Here is a 19616-nt window from a genome sequence, read left to right as displayed (position 1 = left end):
AGTGTGGGGGAGACAGGGTCTGGACTGTGCTGTATGAGAGTGTGGGGGAGACAGGGTCTGGACTGTGCTGTATGAGAGTGTGGGGAGACAGGGTCTGGACTGTGCTGTATGAGAGCTGTGGGGGAGACAGGGTCTGGACTGTGCTGTATGAGAGTGTGGGGAGACAGGGTCTGGACTGTGCTGTATGAGAGTGTGGGGGAGACAGGGTCTGGACTGTGCTGTATGAGAGGGTGGGGGAGTGGGGGAGACAGGGTCTGGACTGTGCTGTATGAGAGTGTGGGGGAGTGGGGGAGACAGGGTCTGGACTGTGCTGTATGAGAGTGTGGGGGAGACAGGGTCTGGACTGTGCTGTATGAGAGTGTGGGGGAGACAGGGTCTGGACTGTGCTGTATGAGACTGTGGGGGAGACAGGGTCTGGACTATGCTGTATGAGAGTGTGGAGGAGACAGGGTCTGGACTGTGCTGTATGAGAGTGTGGGGGAGACAGGGTCTGGACTGTGCTGTATGAGAGTGTGGGGGAGACAGGGTCTGGACTGTGCTGTATGAGAGTGTGGGGGAGACAGGTTCTGGACTGTGCTGTATGAGAGTGTGGGGGAGAACAGGGTCTGGACTGTGCAGTATGAGAGTGTGGGGGAGACAGGGTCTGGACTGTGCTGTATGAGAGTGTGGGGGAGACAGGGTCTGGACTGTGCTGTATGAGAGTGTGGGGGAGACAGGGTCTGGACTGTGCTGTATGAGAGTGTGGGGGAGACAGGGTCTGGACTGTGCTGTATGAAGTGTGGGGGGAGACAGGGTCTGGACTGTGCTGTATGAGAGTGTGGGGGGAGACAGGGTCTGGACTGTGCTGTATGAGAGTGTGGGGGAGTGGGGGAGACAGGGTCTGGACTGTGCTGTATGAGAGTGTGGGGGAGACAGGGTCTGGACTGTGCTGTATGAGAGTGTGGGGGAGACAGGGTCTGGACTGTGCTGTATGAGAGTGTGGGGAGACAGGGTCTGGACTGTGCTGTATGAGAGTGTGGGGGAGACAGGGTCTGGACTGTGCTGTATGAGAGTGTGGGGGAGACAGGGTCTGGACTGTGCTGTATGAGAGTGTGGGGAGACAGGGTCTGGACTGTGCTGTATGAGAGTGTGGGGGGAGACAGGGTCTGGACTGTGCTGTATGAGAGTGTGGGGGAGACAGGGTCGGGACTGTGCTGTATGAGAGTGTGGGGGAGTGGGGAGACAGGGTCTGGACTGTGCTGTATGAGAGTGTGGGGGAGACAGGGTCTGGACTGTGCTGTATGAGAGTGTGGGGGAGACAGGGTCTGGACTGTGCTGTATGAGAGTGTGGGGAGACAGGGTCTGGGACTGTGCTGTATGAGAGTGTGGGGGAGACAGGGTCTGGACTGTGCTGTATGAGAGTGTGGGGGGAGACAGGTCTGGACTGTGCTGTATGAGAGTGTGGGGGAGACAGGGTCTGGACTGTGCTGTATGAGAGTGTGGGGGGAGACAGGGTCTGGACTGTGCTGTATGAGAGTGTGCGGGGAGACAGGGTCTGGACTGTGCTGTATGAGAGTGTGGGGGGGGGGAGACAGGGTCTGGACTGTGCTGTATGAGAGTGTGGGGGAGTGGGGGAGACAGGGTCTGGACTGTGCTGTATGAGAGTGTGGGGGAGACAGGGTCTGGACTGTGCTGTATGAGAGTGTGGGGGAGACAGGGTCTGGACTGTGCTGTATGAGAGTGTGGGGGAGACAGGGTCTGGACTGTGCTGTATGAGAGTGTGGGGGAGACAGGGTCTGGACTGTGCTGTATGAGAGTGTGGGGGAGACAGGGTCTGGACTGTGCTGTATGAGAGTGTGGGGGAGTGGGGAGACAGGGTCTGGACTGTGCTGTATGAGAGTGTGGGGGAGACAGGGTCTGGACTGTGCTGTATGAGAGTGTGGGGGAGACAGGGTCTGGACTGTGCTGTATGAGAGTGTGGGGGAGACAGGGTCTGGACTGTGCTGTATGAGAGTGTGGGGGAGACAGGGTCTGGACTGTGCTGTATGAGAGCGTGGGGGAGACAGGGTCTGGACTGTGCTGTATGAGAGTGTGGGGGGGGAGACAGGGTCTGGACTGTGCTGTATGAGAGTGTGGGGGAGACAGGGTCTGGACTGTGCTGTATGAGAGTGTGGGGGAGACAGGGTCTGGACTGTGCTGTATGAGAGTGTGGGGGAGACAGGGTCTGGACTGTGCTGTATGAGAGTGTGGGGGAGACAGGGTCTGGAATGTGCTGTATGAGAGTGTGGGGGAGACAGGGTCTGGACTGTGCTGTATGAGAGTGTGGGGGAGACAGGGTCTGGACTGTGCTGTATGAGAGTGTGGGGGAGACAGGGTCTGGACTGTGCTGTATGAGAGTGTGGGGGAGACAGGGTCTGGACTGTGCTGTATGAGGGTGTGGGGGAGACAGGGTCTGGACTGTGCTGTATGAGAGTGTGGGGGAGACAGGGTCTGGACTGTGCTGTATGAGAGTGTGGGGGAGACAGGGTCTGGACTGTGCTGTATGAGAGTGTGGGGGAGACAGGGTCTGGACTGTGCTGTATGAGAGTGTGGGGGAGACAGGGTCTGGACTGTGCTGTATGAGAGTGTGGGGGAGTGGGGGAGACAGGGTCTGGACTGTGCTCTATGAGAGTGTGGGGGAGACAGGGTCTGGACTGTGCTGTATGAGAGTGTGGGGATTGGGGGAGACAGGGTCTGGACTGTGCTGTATGAGAGTGTGGGGGCAGTGGGGGAGACAGGGTCTGGACTGTGCTGTATGAGAGGTGTGGGGAGTGGGGGAGACAGGGTCTGGACTGTGCTGTATGAGAGTGTGGGGGAGACAGGGTCTGGACTGTGCTGTATGAGAGTGTGGGGGAGACAGGGTCTGGAAAGTGCTGTATGAGAGTGTAGGGGAGACAGGGTCTGGACTGTGCTGTATGAGAGTGTGGGTTAGTGGGGGAGACAGGGTCTGGACTGTGCTCTATGAGAGTGTGGGGGAGTGGGGGAGACAGCGTCTGGACTGTGCTGTATGAGAGTGTGGGGGAGACAGGGTCTGGACTGTGCTGTATGAGAGTGTGGGGGAGACAGGGTCTGGACTGTGCTGTATGAGAGTGTGGGGGAGACAGGGTCTGGACTGTGCTGTATGAGAGTGTGGGGGAGACAGGGTCTGGACTGTGCTGTATGAGAGTGTGGGGGAGACAGGGTCTGGACTGTGCTGTATGAGAGTGTGGGGGAGACAGGGTCTGGACTGTGCTGTATGAGAGTGTGGGGGAGACAGGGTCTGGACTGTGCTGTATGAGAGCTGTGGGGAGACAGGGTCTGGACTGTGCTGTATGAGAGTGTGGGGGAGACAGGGTCTGGACTGTGCTGTATGAGAGTGTGGGGGAGACAGGGTCTGGACTGTGCTGTATGAGAGTGTGGGGGAGACAGGGTCTGGACTGTGCTGTATGAGAGTGTGGGGGAGACAGGGTCTGGACTGTGCTGTATGAGAGTGTGGGGGAGACAGGGTCTGGACTGTGCTGTATGAGAGTGTGGGGGAGACAGGGTCTGGACTGTGCTGTATGAGAGTGTGGGGGAGTGGGGGAGACAGGGTCTGGACTGTGCTGTATGAGAGTGTGGGGGAGACAGGGTCTGGACTGTGCTGTATGAGAGTGTGGGGGAGACAGGGTCTGGACTGTGCTGTACGAGAGTGTGGGGGAGACAGGGTCTGGACTGTGCTGTATGAGAGTGTGGGGGAGACAGGGTCTGGACTGTGCTGTATGAGAGTGTGGGGCAGTGGGGGAGACAGGGTCTGGACTGTGCTGTATGAGAGTGTGGGGGACTGGGGGAGACAGGGTCTGCACTGTGCTGTATGAGAGTGTGGGGGGGAGACAGGGTCTGGACTGTGCTGTATGAGAGTGTGGGGGAGACAGGGTCTGGACTGTGCTGTATGAGAGTGTGGGGGAGACAGGGTCTGGACTGTGCTGTATGAGAGTGTGGGGGAGTGGGGGAGACAGGGTCTGGACTGTGCTGTATGAGAGTGTGGGGGAGTGGGGGAGACAGGGTCTGGACTGTGCTGTATGAGAGTCTGGGGGAGACAGGGTCTGGACTGTGCTGTATGAGAGTGTGGGGGACTGGGGGTAACAGGGTCTGGACTGTGCTGTATGAGAGTGTGGGGGAGACAGTGTCTGGACTGTGCTGTATGAGAGTGTGGGGGAGACAGGGTCTGGACTGTGCTGTAAGAGAGTGTGGGGGAGACAGGGTCTGGACTGTGCTGTATGAGAGTGTGGGGGAGACAGGGTCTGGACTGTGCTGTATGAGAGTGTGGGGGAGACAGGGTCTGGACTGTGCTGTATGAGAGTGTGGGGGAGACAGGGTCTGGACTGTGCTGTATGAGAGTGTGGGGGAGACAGGGTCTGGACTGTGCTGTATGAGAGTGTGGGGGAGACAGGGTCTGGACTGTGCTGTATGAGAGCATGGGGGGAGACAGGGTCTGGACTGTGCTGTATGAGAGTGTGGGGGAGACAGGGTCTGGACTGTGCTGTATGAGAGTGTGGGGGAGACAGGGTCTGGACTGTGCTGTATGAGAGTGTGGGGGAGACAGGGTCTGGACTGTGCTGTATGAGAGTGTGGGGGAGACAGGGTCTGGACTGTGCTGTATGAGAGTGTGAGGGGAGACAGGGTCTGGATTGTGCTGTATGAGAGTGTGGGGAGGACAGGGTCTGGACTGTGCTGTATGAGAGTGTGGGGGAGTGGGGGGAGACAGGGTCTGGACTGTGCTGTATGAGAGTGTGGGGGGAGACAGGGTCTGGACTGTGCTGTATGAGAGTGTGGGGGAGTGGGGGAGACAGGGTCTGGACTGCGCTGTATGAGAGTGTGGGGCAGTGGGGGAGACAGGGTCTGGACTGTGCTGTATGAGAGTGTGGGGGACTGGGGGAGACAGGGTCTGCACTGTGCTGTATGAGAGTGTGGGGGAGTGGGGGAGCCAGGGTCTGGACTGTGATGTATGAGAGTGTGGGGAAGACAGGGTCTGGACTGTGCTGTATGAGAGTGTGGGGGAGACAGGGTCTGGACTGTGCTGTATGAGAGTGTGGGGGAGTGGGGAGACAGGGTCTGGACTGTGCTGTATGAGAGTGTGGGGGAGTGGGGGAGACAGGGTCTGGACTGTGCTGTATGAGAGTCTGGGGGAGACAGGGTCTGGACTGTGCTGTATGAGAGTGAGGGGGAGTGGGGGTGACAGGGTCTGGACTGTGCTGTATGAGAGTGTGGGGGAGACAGGGTCTGGACTGTGCTGTAAGAGAGTGTGGGGGAGACAGGGTCTGGACTGTGATGTATGAGAGTGTGGGGGAGACAGGGTCTGGACTGTGCTGTATGAGGGTGTGGGGGAGACAGGGTCTGGACTGTGCTGTATGAGAGTGTGGGGGAGACAGGGTCTGGACTGTGCTGTATGAGAGTGTGGGGGAGTGGGGGAGACAGGGACTGGACTGTGCTGTATGAGAGTGTGGGGGAGACAGGGTCTGGTCTGTGCTGTATGAGAGTGTGGGGGAGACAGGGTCTGGACTGTGCTGTATTAGAGTGTGGGGGAGACAGGGTCTGGACTGTGCTGTATGAGAGTGTGGGGGAGACAGGGTCTGGACTGTGCTGTATGAGAGTGTGGGGGAGACAGGGTCTGGACTGTGCTGTATGAGAGTGTGGGGGAGACAGGGTCTGGACTGTGCTGTATGAGAGTGTGGGGCACCCAGGGTCTGGACTGTGCTGTATGAGAGTGTGGGGGAGACAGGGTCTGGACTGTGCTGTATGAGAGTGTGGGGAGACAGGGTCTGGACTGTGCTGTATGAGAGTGTGGGGGCGACAGGGTGTGGACTGTGCTGTATGAGAGTGTGGGGGAGAGCGGAAGACAGGGTCTGGACTGTGCTGTATGAGAGTGTGGGGGAGACAGGGTCTGGACTGTGCTGTATGAGAGTGTGGGGGAGACAGGGTCTGGACTGTGCTGTATGAGAGTGTGGGGGAGACAGGGTCTGGACTGTGCTGCATGAGAGTGTGGGGGAGACAGTGTCTGGACTGTGCTGTATGAGAGTGTGGGGGAGACAGGGTCTGGACTGTGCTGTATGAGAGTGTGGGGGAGACAGGGTCTGGACTGTGCTGTATGAGAGTGTGGGGGAGACAGGGTCTGGACTGTGCTGTATGAGAGTGTGTGGGAGACAGGGTCTGGACTGCGCTGTATGAGAGCATGGGGGAGACAGGGTCTGGACTGTGCTGTATGAGAGTGTGGGGGAGACAGGGTCTGGACTGTGCTGTATGAGAGTGTGGGGGAGACAGGGTCTGGACTGTGCTGTATGAGAGTGTGGGGGAGACAGGGTCTGGACTGTGCTGTATGAGAGTGTGGGGGAGACAGGGTCTGGACTGTGCTGTATGAGAGTGTGAGGGAGACAGGGTCTGGACTGTGCTGTATGAGAGTGTGGGTGAGACAGGGTCTGGACTGTGCTGTATGAGAGTGTGGGGGAGTGGGGGAGACAGGGTCTGGACTGTGCTGTATGAGAGTGTGGGGGAGACAGGGTCTGGACTGTGCTGTATGAGAGTGTGGGGGAGTGGGGGAGACAGGGTCTGGACTGTGCTGTATGAGAGTGTGGGGCAGTGGGGGAGACAGGGTCTGGACTGTGCTGTATGAGAGTGTGGGGGACTGGGGGAGACAGGGTCTGCACTGTGCTGTATGAGAGTGTGGGGGAGTGGGGGAGCCAGGGTCTGGACTGTGATGTATGAGAGTGTGGGGAAGACAGGGTCTGGACTGTGCTGTATGAGAGTGTGGGGGAGACAGGGTCTGGACTGTGCTGTATGAGAGTGTGGGGGAGTGGGGGAGACAGGGTCTGGACTGTGCTGTATGAGAGTGTGGGGGAGTGGGGGAGACAGGGTCTGGACTGTGCTGTATGAGAGTCTGGGGGAGACAGGGTCTGGACTGTGCTATATGAGAGTGTGGGGGAGTGGGGGTGACAGGGTCTGGACTGTGCTGTATGAGAGTGTGGGGGAGACAGGGTCTGGACTGTGCTGTAAGAGAGTGTGGGGGAGACAGGGTCTGGACTGTGATGTATGAGAGTGTGGGGGAGACAGGGTCTGGACTGTGCTGTATGAGGGTGTGGGGGAGACAGGGTCTGGACTGTGCTGTATGAGAGTGTGGGGGAGACAGGGTCTGGACTGTGCTGTATGAGAGTGTGGGGGAGTGGGGGAGACAGGGTCTGGACTGTGCTGTATGAGAGTGTGGGGGAGACAGGGTCTGGTCTGTGCTGTATGAGAGTGTGGGGGAGACAGGGTCTGGACTGTGCTGTATTAGAGTGTGGGGGAGACAGGGTCTGGACTTTGCTGTATGAGAGTGTGGGGGAGACAGGTTCTGGACTGTGCTGTATGAGAGTGTGGGGGAGACAGGGTCTGGACTGTGCTGTATGAGAGTGTGGGGGAGACAGGGTCTGGACTGTGCTGTATGAGAGTGTGGGGGACACAGGGTCTGGACTGTGCTGTATGAGAGTGTGGGGGAGACAGGGTCTGGACTGTGCTGTATGAGAGTGTGGGGAGACAGGGTCTGGACTGTGCTGTATGAGAGTGTGGGGGCGACAGGGTGTGGACTGTGCTGTATGAGAGTGTGGGGGAGAGCGGAAGACAGGGTCTGGACTGTGCTGTATGAGAGTGTGGGGGAGACAGGGTCTGGACTGTGCTGTATGAGAGTGTGGGGGAGACAGGGTCTGGACTGTGCTGTATGAGAGTGTGGGGGAGACAGGGTCTGGACTGTGCTTTATGAGAGTGTGGGGGAGACAGTGTCTGGACTGTGCTGTATGAGAGTGTGGGGGAGACAGGGTCTGGACTGTGCTGTATGAGAGTGTGGGGGAGACAGGGTCTGGACTGTGCTGTATGAGAGTGTGGGGGAGACAGGGTCTGGACTGTGCTGTATGAGAGTGTGGGGGAGACAGGGTCTGGACTGTGCTGTATGAGAGTGTGGGGGAGACAGGGTCTGGACTGGGCTGTATGAGAGTGTGGGGGAGTGGGGGAGACAGGGTCTGGACTGTGCTGTATGAGAGTGTGGGGGAGACAGGGTCTGGACTGTGCTGTATGAGAGTGTGGGGGAGACAGGTTCTGGACTGTGCTGTATGAGAGTGTGGGGGAGACAGCGTCTGGACTGTGCTGTATGAGAGTGTGGGGGAGACAGGGTCTGGACTGTGCTGTATGAGAGTGTGGGGGAGACAGGGTCTGGACTGTGCTGTATGAGAGTGTGGGGTATACAGGGTCTGGACTGTGCTGTATGAGAGTGTGGGGGAGTGGGGGAGACAGGGTCTGGACTGTGCTGTATGAGAGTGTGGGGGAGTGGGGGAGACAGGGTCTGGATTGTGCTGTATGATAGTGTGGGGGAGACAGGGTCTGGACTGTGCTGTATGAGAGTGTGGGGAGACAGGGTGTGGACTGTGCTGTATGAGAGTGTGGGGGAGTGGGGGAGACAGGGTCTGGACTGTGCTGTATGAGAGTGCGGGGGTGGGGGAGACAGGGTCTGGACTGTGCTGTATGAGAGTGTGGGGAGACAGGGTCTGGACTGTGCTGTATGAGAGTGTGGGGGAGACAGGGTCTGGACTGTGCTGTATGAGAGTGTGGGGGAGACAGGGTCTGGACTGTGCTGTATGAGAGTGTGGGGGAGACAGGGTCTGGACTGTGCTGTATGAGAGTGTGGGGGAGACAGGGTCTGGACTGTGCTGTATGAGAGTGTGGGGGAGACAGGGTCTGGACTGTGCTGTATGAGAGTGTGGGGGAGGACAGGGTCTGGACTGTGCTGTATGAGAGTGTGGGGAGACAGGGTCTGGACTGTGCTGTATGAGAGTGTGGGGAGACAGGGTCTGGACTGTGCTGTATGAGAGTGTGGGGAGACAGGGTCTGGACTGTGCTGTATGAGAGTGTGGGGGAGACAGGGTCTGGACTGTGCTGTATGAGAGTGTGGGGGAGACAGGGTCTGGACTGTGCTGTATGAGAGTGTGGGGGAGACAGGGTCTGGACTGTGCTGTATGAGAGTGTGGGGGAGACAGGGTCTGGACTGTGCTGTATGAGAGTGTGGGGGAGACAGGGTCTGGACTGTGCTGTATGAGAGTGTGGGGGAGACAGGGTCTGGACTGTGCTGTATGAGAGTGTGGGGGAGACAGGGTCTGGACTGTGCTGTATGAGAGTGTGGGGGAGACAGGGTCTGGACTGTGCTGTATGAGAGTGTGGGGGAGACAGGGTCTGGACTGTGCTGTATGAGAGTGTGGGGGAGACAGGGTCTGGACTGTGCTGTATGAGAGTGTGGGGGAGACAGGGTCTGGACTGTGCTGTATGAGAGTGTGGGGGAGACAGGGTCTGGACTGTGCTGTATGAGAGTGTGGGGGAGACAGGGTCTGGACTGTGCTGTATGAGAGTGTGGGGGAGACAGGGTCTGGACTGTGCTGTATGAGAGTGTGGGGGAGACAGGGTCTGGACTGTGCTGTATGAGAGTGTGGGGGAGACAGGGTCTGGACTGTGCTGTATGAGAGTGTGGGGGAGACAGGGTCTGGACTGTGCTGTATGAGAGTGTGGGGGACACAGGGTCTGGACTGTGCTGTATGAGAGTGTGGGGGAGACAGGGTCTGGACTGTGCTGTATGAGAGTGTGGGGAGACAGGGTCTGGACTGTGCTGTATGAGAGTTTGGGGGCGACAGGGTGTGGACTGTGCTGTATGAGAGTGTGGGGGAGATCGGAAGACAGGGTCTGGACTGTGCTTTATGAGAGTGTGGGGGAGACAGGGTCTGGACTGTGCTGTATGAGAGTGTGGGGGAGACAGGGTCTGGAATGTGCTGTATGAGAGTGTGGGGGAGACAGGTTCTGGACTGTGCTGTATGAGAGTGTGGGGGAGACAGCGTCTGGACTGTGCTGTATGAGAGTGTGGGGGAGACAGGGTCTGGACTGTGCTGTATGAGAGTGTGGGGGAGACAGGGTCTGGACTGTGCTGTATGAGTGTGTGGGGTATACAGGGTCTGGACTGTGCTGTATGAGAGTGTGGCGGAGACAGGGTCTGGACTGTGCTGCATGAGAGTGTGGGGGAGACAGGGTCTGGACTGTGCTGTATGAGAGTGTGGGGGGGGAGACAGGGTCTGGACTGTGCTGTATGAGAGTGTGGGGGAGACAGGGTCTGGACTGTGCTGTATGAGAGTGTGGGGAGACAGGGTCTGGACTGTGCTGTATGAGCGTGTGGGGGAGTGAGGGAGACAGGGTCTGGACTGTGCTGTATGAGAGTGTGGGGGAGACAGGGTCTGGACTGTGCTGTATGAGAGTGTGGGGGAGACAGGGTCTGGACTGTGCTGTATGAGAGTGTGGGGGTGTGGGGGAGACAGGGTCTGGACTGTGCTGTATGAGAGTGTGGGGGAGACAGGGTCTGGACTGTGCTGTATGAGAGTGTGGGGGAGACAGGGTCTGGACTGTGCTGTATGAGAGTGTGGGGGAGACAGGGTCTGGACTGTGCTGTATGAGAGTGTGGGGGAGACAGGGTCTGGACTGTGCTGTATGAGAGTGTGGGGGACACAGGGTCTGGACTGTGCTGTATGAGAGTGTGGGGGAGACAGGGTCTGGACTGTGCTGTATGAGAGTGTGGGGAGACAGGGTCTGGACTGTGCTGTATGAGAGTTTGGGGGCGACAGGGTGTGGACTGTGCTGTATGAGAGTGTGGGGGAGACCACAAGACAGGGTCTGGACTGTGCTTTATGAGAGTGTGGGGGAGACAGGGTCTGGACTGTGCTGTATGAGAGTGTGGGGGAGACAGGGTCTGGAATGTGCTGTATGAGAGTGTGGGGAGACAGGTTCTGGACTGTGCTGTATGAGAGTGTGGGGGAGACAGCGTCTGGACTGTGCTGTATGAGAGTGTGGGGGAGACAGGGTCTGGACTGTGCTGTATGAGAGTGTGGGGGAGACAGGGTCTGGACTGTGCTGTATGAGTGTGTGGGGTATACAGGGTCTGGACTGTGCTGTATGAGAGTGTGGGGGAGACAGGGTCTGGACTGTGCTGCATGAGAGTGTGGGGGAGACAGGGTCTGGACTGTGCTGTATGAGAGTGTGGGGGAGTGGGGGAGACAGGGTCTGGATTGTGCTGTATGATAGTGTGGGGGAGACAGGGTCTGGACTGTGCTGTATGAGAGTGTGGGGAGACAGGGTGTGGACTGTGCTGTATGAGAGTGTGGGGGAGTGGGGGAGACAGGGTCTGGACTGTGCTGTATGAGAGTGCGGGGGAGTGGGGGAGACAGGGTCTGGACTGTGCTGTATGAGAGTGTGGGTGAGACAGGGTCTGGACTGTGCTGTATGAGAGTTTGGGGGAGTGGGGGAGACAGGGTCTGGACTGTGCTGTATGAGAGTGTGGGGGAGACAGGGTCTGGACTGTGCTGTATGAGAGTGTGGGGGAGACAGTTTCTGGACTGTGCTGTATGAGAGTGTGGGGGAGACAGGGTCTGGAATGTGCTGTATGAGAGTGTGGGGGAGACAGGGTCTGGACTGTGCTGTATGAGAGTGTGGGGGAGACAGGGTCTGGACTGTGCTGTATGAGAGTGTGGGGGAGACAGGGTCTGGACGGTGCTGTATGAGAGTGTGGGGGAGACAGGGTCTGGACTGTGCTGTATGAGAGTGTGGGGGAGACAGGGTCTGGACTGTGCTGTATGAGAGTGTGGGGGAGACAGGGTCTGGACTGTGCTGTATGAGAGTGTGGGGGAGTGGGGGAGACAGGGTCTGGACTGTGCTGTATGAGACTGTGGGGGAGTGGGGGAGACAGGGTCTGGACTGTGCTGTATGAGAGTGTGGGGGAGACAGGGTCTGGACTGTGCTGTATGAGAGTGTCGGGGAGACAGGGTCTGGACTGTGCTGTATGAGAGTGTTGGGGAGACAGGGTCTGGACTGTGCTATATGAGAGTGTGGGGGAGACAGGGTCTGGACTGTGCTGCATGAGAGTGTGGGGGACACAGGGTCTGGACTGTGCTGTATGAGAGTGTGGGGGAGACAGGGTCTGGACTGTGCTGTATGAGAGTGTGGGGGAGTGGGGGAGACAGGGTCTGGACAGTGCTGTATGAGAGTGTGGGTGAGACAGGGTCTGGACTGTGCTGTATGAGAGTGTGGGGGAGTGGGGGAGACAGGGTCTGGACTGTGCTGTATGAGAATGTGGGGGAGTGGGGGAGACAGGGTCTGGACTGTGCTGTATGAGAGTGTGGGGGAGACAGGGTCTGGACTGTGCTGTATGAGAGTGTGGGGGAGACAGGGTCTGGACTGTGCTGTATGAGAGTGTGGGGGAGACAGGGTCTGGACTGTGCTGTATGAGAGTGTGGGGGAGTGGGGGAGACAGTGTCTGGACTGTGCTGTATGAGATTGTGGGGGAGACACGGTCTGGACTGTGCTGTATGAGAGTGTGCGGGAGACAGGGTCTGGACTGTGCTGTATGAGAGTGTGGGGGAGACAGGGTCTGGACTGTTCTGTATGAGAGTGTGGGGGAGACAGGGTCTGGACTGTGCTGTATGAGAGTGTGGGGGAGACAGGGTCTGGACTGTGCTGTATGAGAGTGTGGGGGAGACAGGGTCTGGACTGTGCTATATGAGAGTGTGGGGGAGACAGGGTCTGGACTGTGCTGCATGAGAGTGTGGGGGACACAGGCTCTGGATTGTGCTGTATGAGAGTGTGGGGGAGACAGGGTCTGGACTGTGCTGTATGAGAATGTGGGGGAGTGGGGGAGACAGGGTCTGGACTGTGCTGTATGAGAGTGTGGGGGAGACAGGGTCTGGACTGTGCTGTATGAGAGTGTGGGGGAGTGGGGGAGACAGGGTCTGGACTGTGCTGAATGAGAATGTGGGGGAGTGGGGGAGACAGTGTCTGGGCTGTGTTGTATGAGAGTGTGGGGGAGACAGGGTCTGGACTGTGCTGTATGAGAGTGTGGGGGAGACAGGGTCTGGACTGTGCTGTATGAGAGTGTGGGGGAGACAGGGTCTGGACTGTGCTGTATGAGAGTGTGGGGGAGACAGGGTCTGGACTGTGCTGTATGAGAGTGTGGGGGAGACAGGGTCTGGACTGTGCTGTATGAGAGTGTGGGGGAGTGGGGGAGACAGGGTCTGGACTGTGCTGTATGAGAGTGTGGGGGAGACAGGGTCTGGACTGTGCTCTATGAGAGTGTGGGGGAGACAGGTTCTGGACTGTGCTGTATGAGAGTGTGGGGGAGACAGCGTCTGGACTGTGCTCTATGAGAGTGTGGGGGAGACAGTGTCTGGACTGTGCTGTATGAGAGTGTGGGGGAGACAGGGTCTGGACTGTGCTGTATGAGAGTGTGGGGGAGACAGGGTCTGGACTGTGCTGTATGAGAGTGTGGGGGAGACAGGGTCTGGACTGTGCTGCATGAGAGTGTGGGGGAGACAGGGTCTGGACTGTGCTGTATGAGAGTGTGGGGGAGTGGGGGAGACAGGGTCTGGACTGTGCTGTATGAGAGTGTGGGGGAGACAGGGTCTGGACTGTGCTGTATGAGAGTGTGGGGGAGACAGGTTCTGGACTGTGCTGTATGAGAGTGTGGGGGAGACAGCGTCTGGACTGTGCTCTATGAGAGTGTGGGGGAGACAGTGTCTGGACTGTGCTGTATGAGAGTGTGGGGGAGACAGGGTCTGGACTGTGCTGTATGAGAGTGTGGGGGAGACAGGGTCTGGACTGTGCTGTATGAGAGTGTGGGGGAGACAGGGTCTGGACTGTGCTGCATGAGAGTGTGGGGGAGACAGGGTCTGGACTGTGCTGTATGAGAGTGTGGGGGAGTGGGGGAGACAGGGTCTGGACTGTGCTGTATGAGAGTGTGGGGGAGTGGGGGAGACAGGGTCTGGATTGTGCTGTATGAGAGTGTGGGGGAGACAGGGTCTGGACTGTGCTGTATGAGAGTGTGGGGGAGACAGGGTCTGGACTGTGCTGTATGAGAGTGTGGGGGAGTGGGGGAGACAGGGTCTGGACTGTGCTGTATGAGAGTGTGGGGGAGTGGGGGAGACAGGGTCTGGACTGTGCTGTATGAGAGTGTGGGGGAGACAGGGTCTGGACTGTGCTGTATGAGAGTGTGGGGGAGTGGGGGAGACAGGGTCTGGACTGTGCTGTATGAGAGTGTGGGGGAGACAGGGTCTGGACTGTGCTGTATGAGAGTGTGGGGGAGACAGTTTCTGGACTGTGCTGTATGAGAGTGTGGGGGAGACAGGGTCTGGACTGTGCTGTATGAGAGTGTGGGGGAGACAGGGTCTGGACTGTGCTGTATGAGAGTGTGGGGGAGACAGGGTCTGGACTGTGCTGTATGAGAGTGTGGGGGAGACAGGGTCTGGACTGTGCTGTATGAGAGTGTGGGGGAGACAGGGTCTGGACTGTGCTGTATGAGAGTGTGGGGGAGACAGGGTCTGGACTGTGCTGTATGAGAGTGTGGGGGAGACAGGGTCTGGACTGTGCTGTATGAGAGTGTAGGGGAGACAGGGTCTGGACTGTGCTGTATGAGAGTGTGGGGGAGTGGGGGAGACAGGGTCTGGACTGTGCTGTATGAGAATGTGGGGGAGACAGGGTCTGGACTGTGCTGTATGAGAGTGTCGGGGAGACAGGGTCTGGACTGTGCTGTATGAGTGTTGGGGAGACAGGGTCTGGACTGTGCTATATGAGAGTGTGGGGGAGACAGCGTCTGGACTGTGCTGCATGAGAGTGTGGGGGACACAGGGTCTGGACTGTGCTGTATGAGAGTGTGGGGGAGACAGGGTCTGGACTGTGCTGTATGAGAGTGTGGGGGAGTGGGGGAGACAGGGTCTGGACTGTGCTGTATGAGAGTGTGGGGGAGACAGGGTCTGGACTGTGCTGTATGAGAGTTTGGGGGAGTGGGGGAGACAGGGTCTGGACTGTGCTGTATGAGAATGTGGGGGAGTGGGGGAGACAGGGTCTGGACTGTGCTGTATGAGAGTGTGGGGGAGACAGGGTCTGGACTGTGCTGTATGAGAGTGTGGGGGAGACAGGGTCTGGACTGTGCTGTATGAGAGTGTGGGGGTGACTGGGTCTGGACTGTGCTGTATGAGAGTGTGGGGGAGTGGGGGAGACAGGGTCTGGACTGTGCTGTATGAGAGTGTGGGGGAGACACGGTCTGGACTGTGCTGTATGAGAGTGTGGGGGAGACAGGGTCTGGACTGTGCTGTATGAGAGTGTGGGGGAGACAGGGTCTGGACTGTGCTGTATGAGAGTGTGGGGGAGACAGGGTCTGAACTGTGCTGTATGAGAGTGTGAGGGAGACAGGGTCTGGACTGTGCTGTATGAGAGTGTGGGGGAGACAGGGTCTGGACTGTGCTGTATGAGAGTGTGGGGGAGACAGGGTCTGGACTGTGCTATATGAGAGTGTGGGGGAGACAGGGTCTGGACTGTGCTGCATGAGAGTGTGGGGGATACAGGCTCTGGATTGTGCTGTATGAGAGTCTGGGGGAGACAGGGTCTGGACTGTGCTGTATGAGAGTGTGGGCGAGACAGGGTCTGGACTGTGCTGTATGAGAGTGTGGGGGAGACAGGGTCTGGACTGTGCTGTATGAGAGTGTGGGGGAGACAGGGTCTGGACTGTGCTATATGAGAGTGTGGGGGAGACAGGGTCTGGACTGTGCTGCATGAGAGTGTGGGGGACACAGGCTCTGGACTGTGCTGTATGAGAATGTGGGGGAGTGGGGGAGACAGGGTCTGGACTGTGCTGTATGAGAGTGTGGGGGAGACAGGGTCTGGACTGTGCTGTATGAGAGTGTGGGGGAGTGGGGGAGACAGGGTCTGGACTGTGCTGAATGAGAATGTGGGGGAGCGGGGGAGACAGGGTCTGGACTGTGCTGTATGAGAGTGTGGGGGAGACAGGGTCTGGACTGTGCTGTATGAGAGTGTGGGGGAGACAGGGTCTGGACTGTGCTGTATGAGAGTGTGGCGGAGACAGGGTCTGGACTGTGCTGTATGAGAGTGTGGGGGAGTGGGGGAGACAGGATCTGGACTGTGCTGTATGAGAGTGTGGGGGAGACAGGGTCTGGACTGTGCTGTATGAGCGTGTGGAGGAGGAAGGTTCAATCGAGGCTTTCAGCAGGGAATTGGATTATTATCGGAATAGGGAAAAAGTGTGGGGTCATGGGGAGAAGGTGGGGGAGGGGCACTGTTGTAAAGGTTGTTTGGTGTCTCACGAAAAGATCTGGAGACTTTTTCGATTGGTAACTACAGACATATCCAAGGTCCCGCCCTGCCTGGGTGAAGTTTCCAAGCCGGCTCTTTCCACACACTCCAGCCCAGTCTCCCTCCGTGTGACTCCCTGCATCATACACATGAGGGGACTGTTCTCCAGTCCCACATTAACCCTTACTCTGCCACAAGCCCTTTTCCTATGGTGGTAAGCAGCTACTGCTTAAAGACATATCACAACATCCCCCTTTCTTTTCAAAATGACTTCCCACCCTCTACCAGTGAAGTTTAACCATTTACAATATAATCTTTACTTTGGTGGTGACTCCTTCTCCCTACCCCTCCCCAAGTCTCTGACCATATAAATTCAGACCATCTTAAGGCATGACAACTCTTCCCAATCTTGCTCTGTCACGTTTGGAGGAATGGCTCGGCTTTGTCCATTCTGCGTTGAAGTTGGGGTGCTCTGCGCTTCTCTATATCAGCAACCTGCCTGGGTTTGTCCCCTTCTTTCCGGAGGGAATGTGCATCCCTAGAATGGACTCAGCTTTCCGTTTCCCATGAGGTCTGCCATGTTCTCCTTGAACGTTGACCCTTCAGGAATTTCATTGCTGCTCGTTGCACCAGTTCAGCCAAATGTTTCTTTCCTCTTATTTTCTTGTGAATCCTTTCATTCCGCCCAGCAGCTGCTGAGTCCTGCTGCCTTTGTTTTGGAGTTATCTGTGAGATCCTTATTCAGGTTTAACAACATCGCCTGAGCATGCGGTTCCTCTCGGGGGTCTTTGTTCCACAGTCACCGACCACCCCCCTTGCATCCTTCCAATTCGCTCGTTGGACCGTCAACCTGTTCCTTCGAATTTTCCTTTCCTGCTTCTAAAGTCTGGATTTCCTTTCCCAACATGCGCATCTCATCCTGCGTCTTCGTTACTCGTTCTACTTCCTGTGAACCACACTCCAGCGTTCTCCTCGGTGCTCGTTTTCCATTAGTAAACTTATCCCCGAAAGCTGCTAATCATTCCCCCAAGCTGCCGTTCTTTAATTAAATTCTTTAATTTCACTCCTGCCAATTGTTTTGGAGACTCTTCAGGCCCCTTTGTGGGAATGCCTACTTTGCCTTGCAAACATTCAACCTTTTCTTGACCTTCTAGGTTCTTGGTTTTTCTCCGTCTGCAGTACAACCTCGTCCTTCGTTTCGGTTTCACTGTCGGCCGGGTCTGTGTCCAGCGACGGCTCACCTCGTTTCAGTTCAGCAATCGTGCTGCTCACAGCTTCATTCACAGCTTGGACAGTTCCACAGTCTTTCCTTTCAATGCCTTTCCTTTTCGAATCAGCCAGTTCCTCCAGTTTTTTCCCCCCTTGTTCTTGTTGAAGAGTCATACGCACTGGAAACGTTAACTGTGTTCCCCTCCGCAGATTCATTTTCCTTCCCTTCGTAATTTCCCAGAGGAACAAACTTTGACCCGCGGGATCCTTGTGAAGGTTCTTCAAAGGGTCTCCCTTTTCTTCGCAAAGCTCAACTGCTTTGTCTTGATTTTTCTTGTAGTCCAACAGAATCTCCTCAAGTTGCTTCTGCTGTTCATCCATTCTGCTGCTTAAGACAGCCTTCATTTCTTCAAGCTGTTGAAGGGTTCGGTATTCTTTTTGCATTTGATCTCGAACAGCGATTTCTTTCCACTGCTTATTTGCTTGTCGACCTCTTGCCAACTCATGTTGCGCTTCAGTGCATTGCTTTATCGCTACTGTTGGCTCCAATGCTGTTTTTGCTGAATTAGTGTTCAACATCTCTTTTAGCTCCTCATGTTTTTCTCTGGCTGTGTATTGATTCTTCAAAGAGTCTTGCAAGGTCATGACATCTTTGCGTTCCTTTCTCTGCTGGTTTTGCCTTAGCTGTACATCGTGTTGAGTTTTTTCAACTCCCCCTTTGATTTTCCAACTGTGCATTGAGGGTCATTATCTCCTCCTGGTACCTTTGTGACGTCTCTGAAATTTATTTGTTTAGATCTCGAACAGTTTGGCTCATTGAAGAATTCAGTTTATCGTGCCTTTTCAAAGGTATATACTCAGCTTGAATCTCGCGCTTCAAATCTCCCAGTTCAGCTTCGATACCAACATTTTCTGAGTTTACTTCTGCTTTTTCCTGTTCCACTTGCCGCAGAGTTTTGTTCCCCCCCCCCCCCCCACTTCTTGTTCACTACAAGTTGCTGGTACATTTCTGGAAACACGTCTGTGTCTTCCAAGAGGAAATCATTTGGACTCCACAAAAAAGATTCCTGGGACTTATGGAAAGTTTTGAGCCTCTCTGGTGCCCTTGCGTAACTTGTTCAGGTATTGTCTCCCTGGGCCTGAGATCTCCTCTCCCCTTCGGTGCTTAATTGGGGTGTTCCAGACCTTGTTTTAAGGAATCCACAATTTGGAGTTTAAAATATTTGTCAATGCCTTTTAACATCTCACCAAATGTGGTTGAGGATTCATCTGCACCGAGTTTTAGGGTGGCTACCGACATATTAACCTGCACTTTTTCTAATTTCTTACTTAGCTCTGATGTACCCCGGTATTCTAAAAATCTGCTCCAAGATTCCGAATCTTGTTTTTGGCTTCTGACTTAGCCAAAATGGGCCTGATAGTTTTAATTTTCTACACATGGCTGTTTTTTTTTTATAACTGCTGAGTACTTCTTTCATTTAGTTTTCTCTTCAAATTGGTTGCTGTCTCTTAAAAGCATATTGCACCAGAGGGTAAACACTCCAACTTCCCCAGTCCCTTTATTTATCCAAGGGATAACCCTCAGACTGTGCCTCTGCATTACTGGTTCACCAGCCACAAGAAACAATCTTTCATTCTCTCAGAAACATACACAACCTTTAATCGCCCAATAATCTCCACGTAACTCACTCTCTCTCTCGCTCCCTCCCCCTCTCTCTGCCCCTTTCACTCCCTCTCTCCACGCCCCCTCACTCACTCTCTCTCTCAGATGCTGTGACCACATAGATACTGCCCTCAAGTACATACCTCAGGCCTGCACAGAGGCTGACACTCACTCGAGAGTCAGGGAAACCGTGAACTGCTCCATGATAATAACAGTTAATCTGAAAGAAAGCAAAAAATAAATATTGGAAACATGCACCTCACAGGCTCCTTCCCCTCACAACTGTCCCTGTAAAGCACACGAGGGCTGCTGTACCCAATTATGTACACAGCGAGTGCTATTCTCTATAATATACACAGCGAGTGCTATTCTCTTTAATATACACAGCGACTGCTATTCTCTTTAATATACACAGCGACTGCTATTCTCTTTAATATACACAGCGACTGCTATTCTCTATAATATACACAGAGACTGCTATTCTTTATAATATACACAGGGACTGCTATTCTCTATAATATACACAGGGGCTGCGATTCTCTATAATATACACAGGGACTGCTATTCTCTATCATATACACAGGGA

The 19616-nt window shown here is 55.8% G+C and overlaps 1 protein-coding gene across 1 annotated transcript in view; it reads right to left on the bottom strand.

Annotated features, from left to right (window-relative positions):
• adam15 (ADAM metallopeptidase domain 15) overlaps positions 1-19250 on the bottom strand; it is a gene marked incomplete at both ends in the record, with an annotated part of 129989 nt that extends 110739 nt beyond the window's left edge. The window contains one exon of the mRNA XM_041181717.1: positions 19174-19250. Within this exon, the coding sequence (XP_041037651.1) occupies positions 19174-19250 (77 nt within the window). The remainder of the gene's footprint in view (positions 1-19173) is intronic.
• Between the last annotated feature and the right edge of the window lie 366 nt (positions 19251-19616).

Source organism: Carcharodon carcharias, assembly GCF_017639515.1.
Source record: "Carcharodon carcharias isolate sCarCar2 chromosome 36 unlocalized genomic scaffold, sCarCar2.pri SUPER_36_unloc_18, whole genome shotgun sequence".
In the NCBI taxonomy this organism is placed as follows: Eukaryota; Metazoa; Chordata; class Chondrichthyes; order Lamniformes; family Lamnidae; genus Carcharodon; species Carcharodon carcharias.
This window is presented reverse-complemented; position numbering and strand designations above follow the sequence as displayed.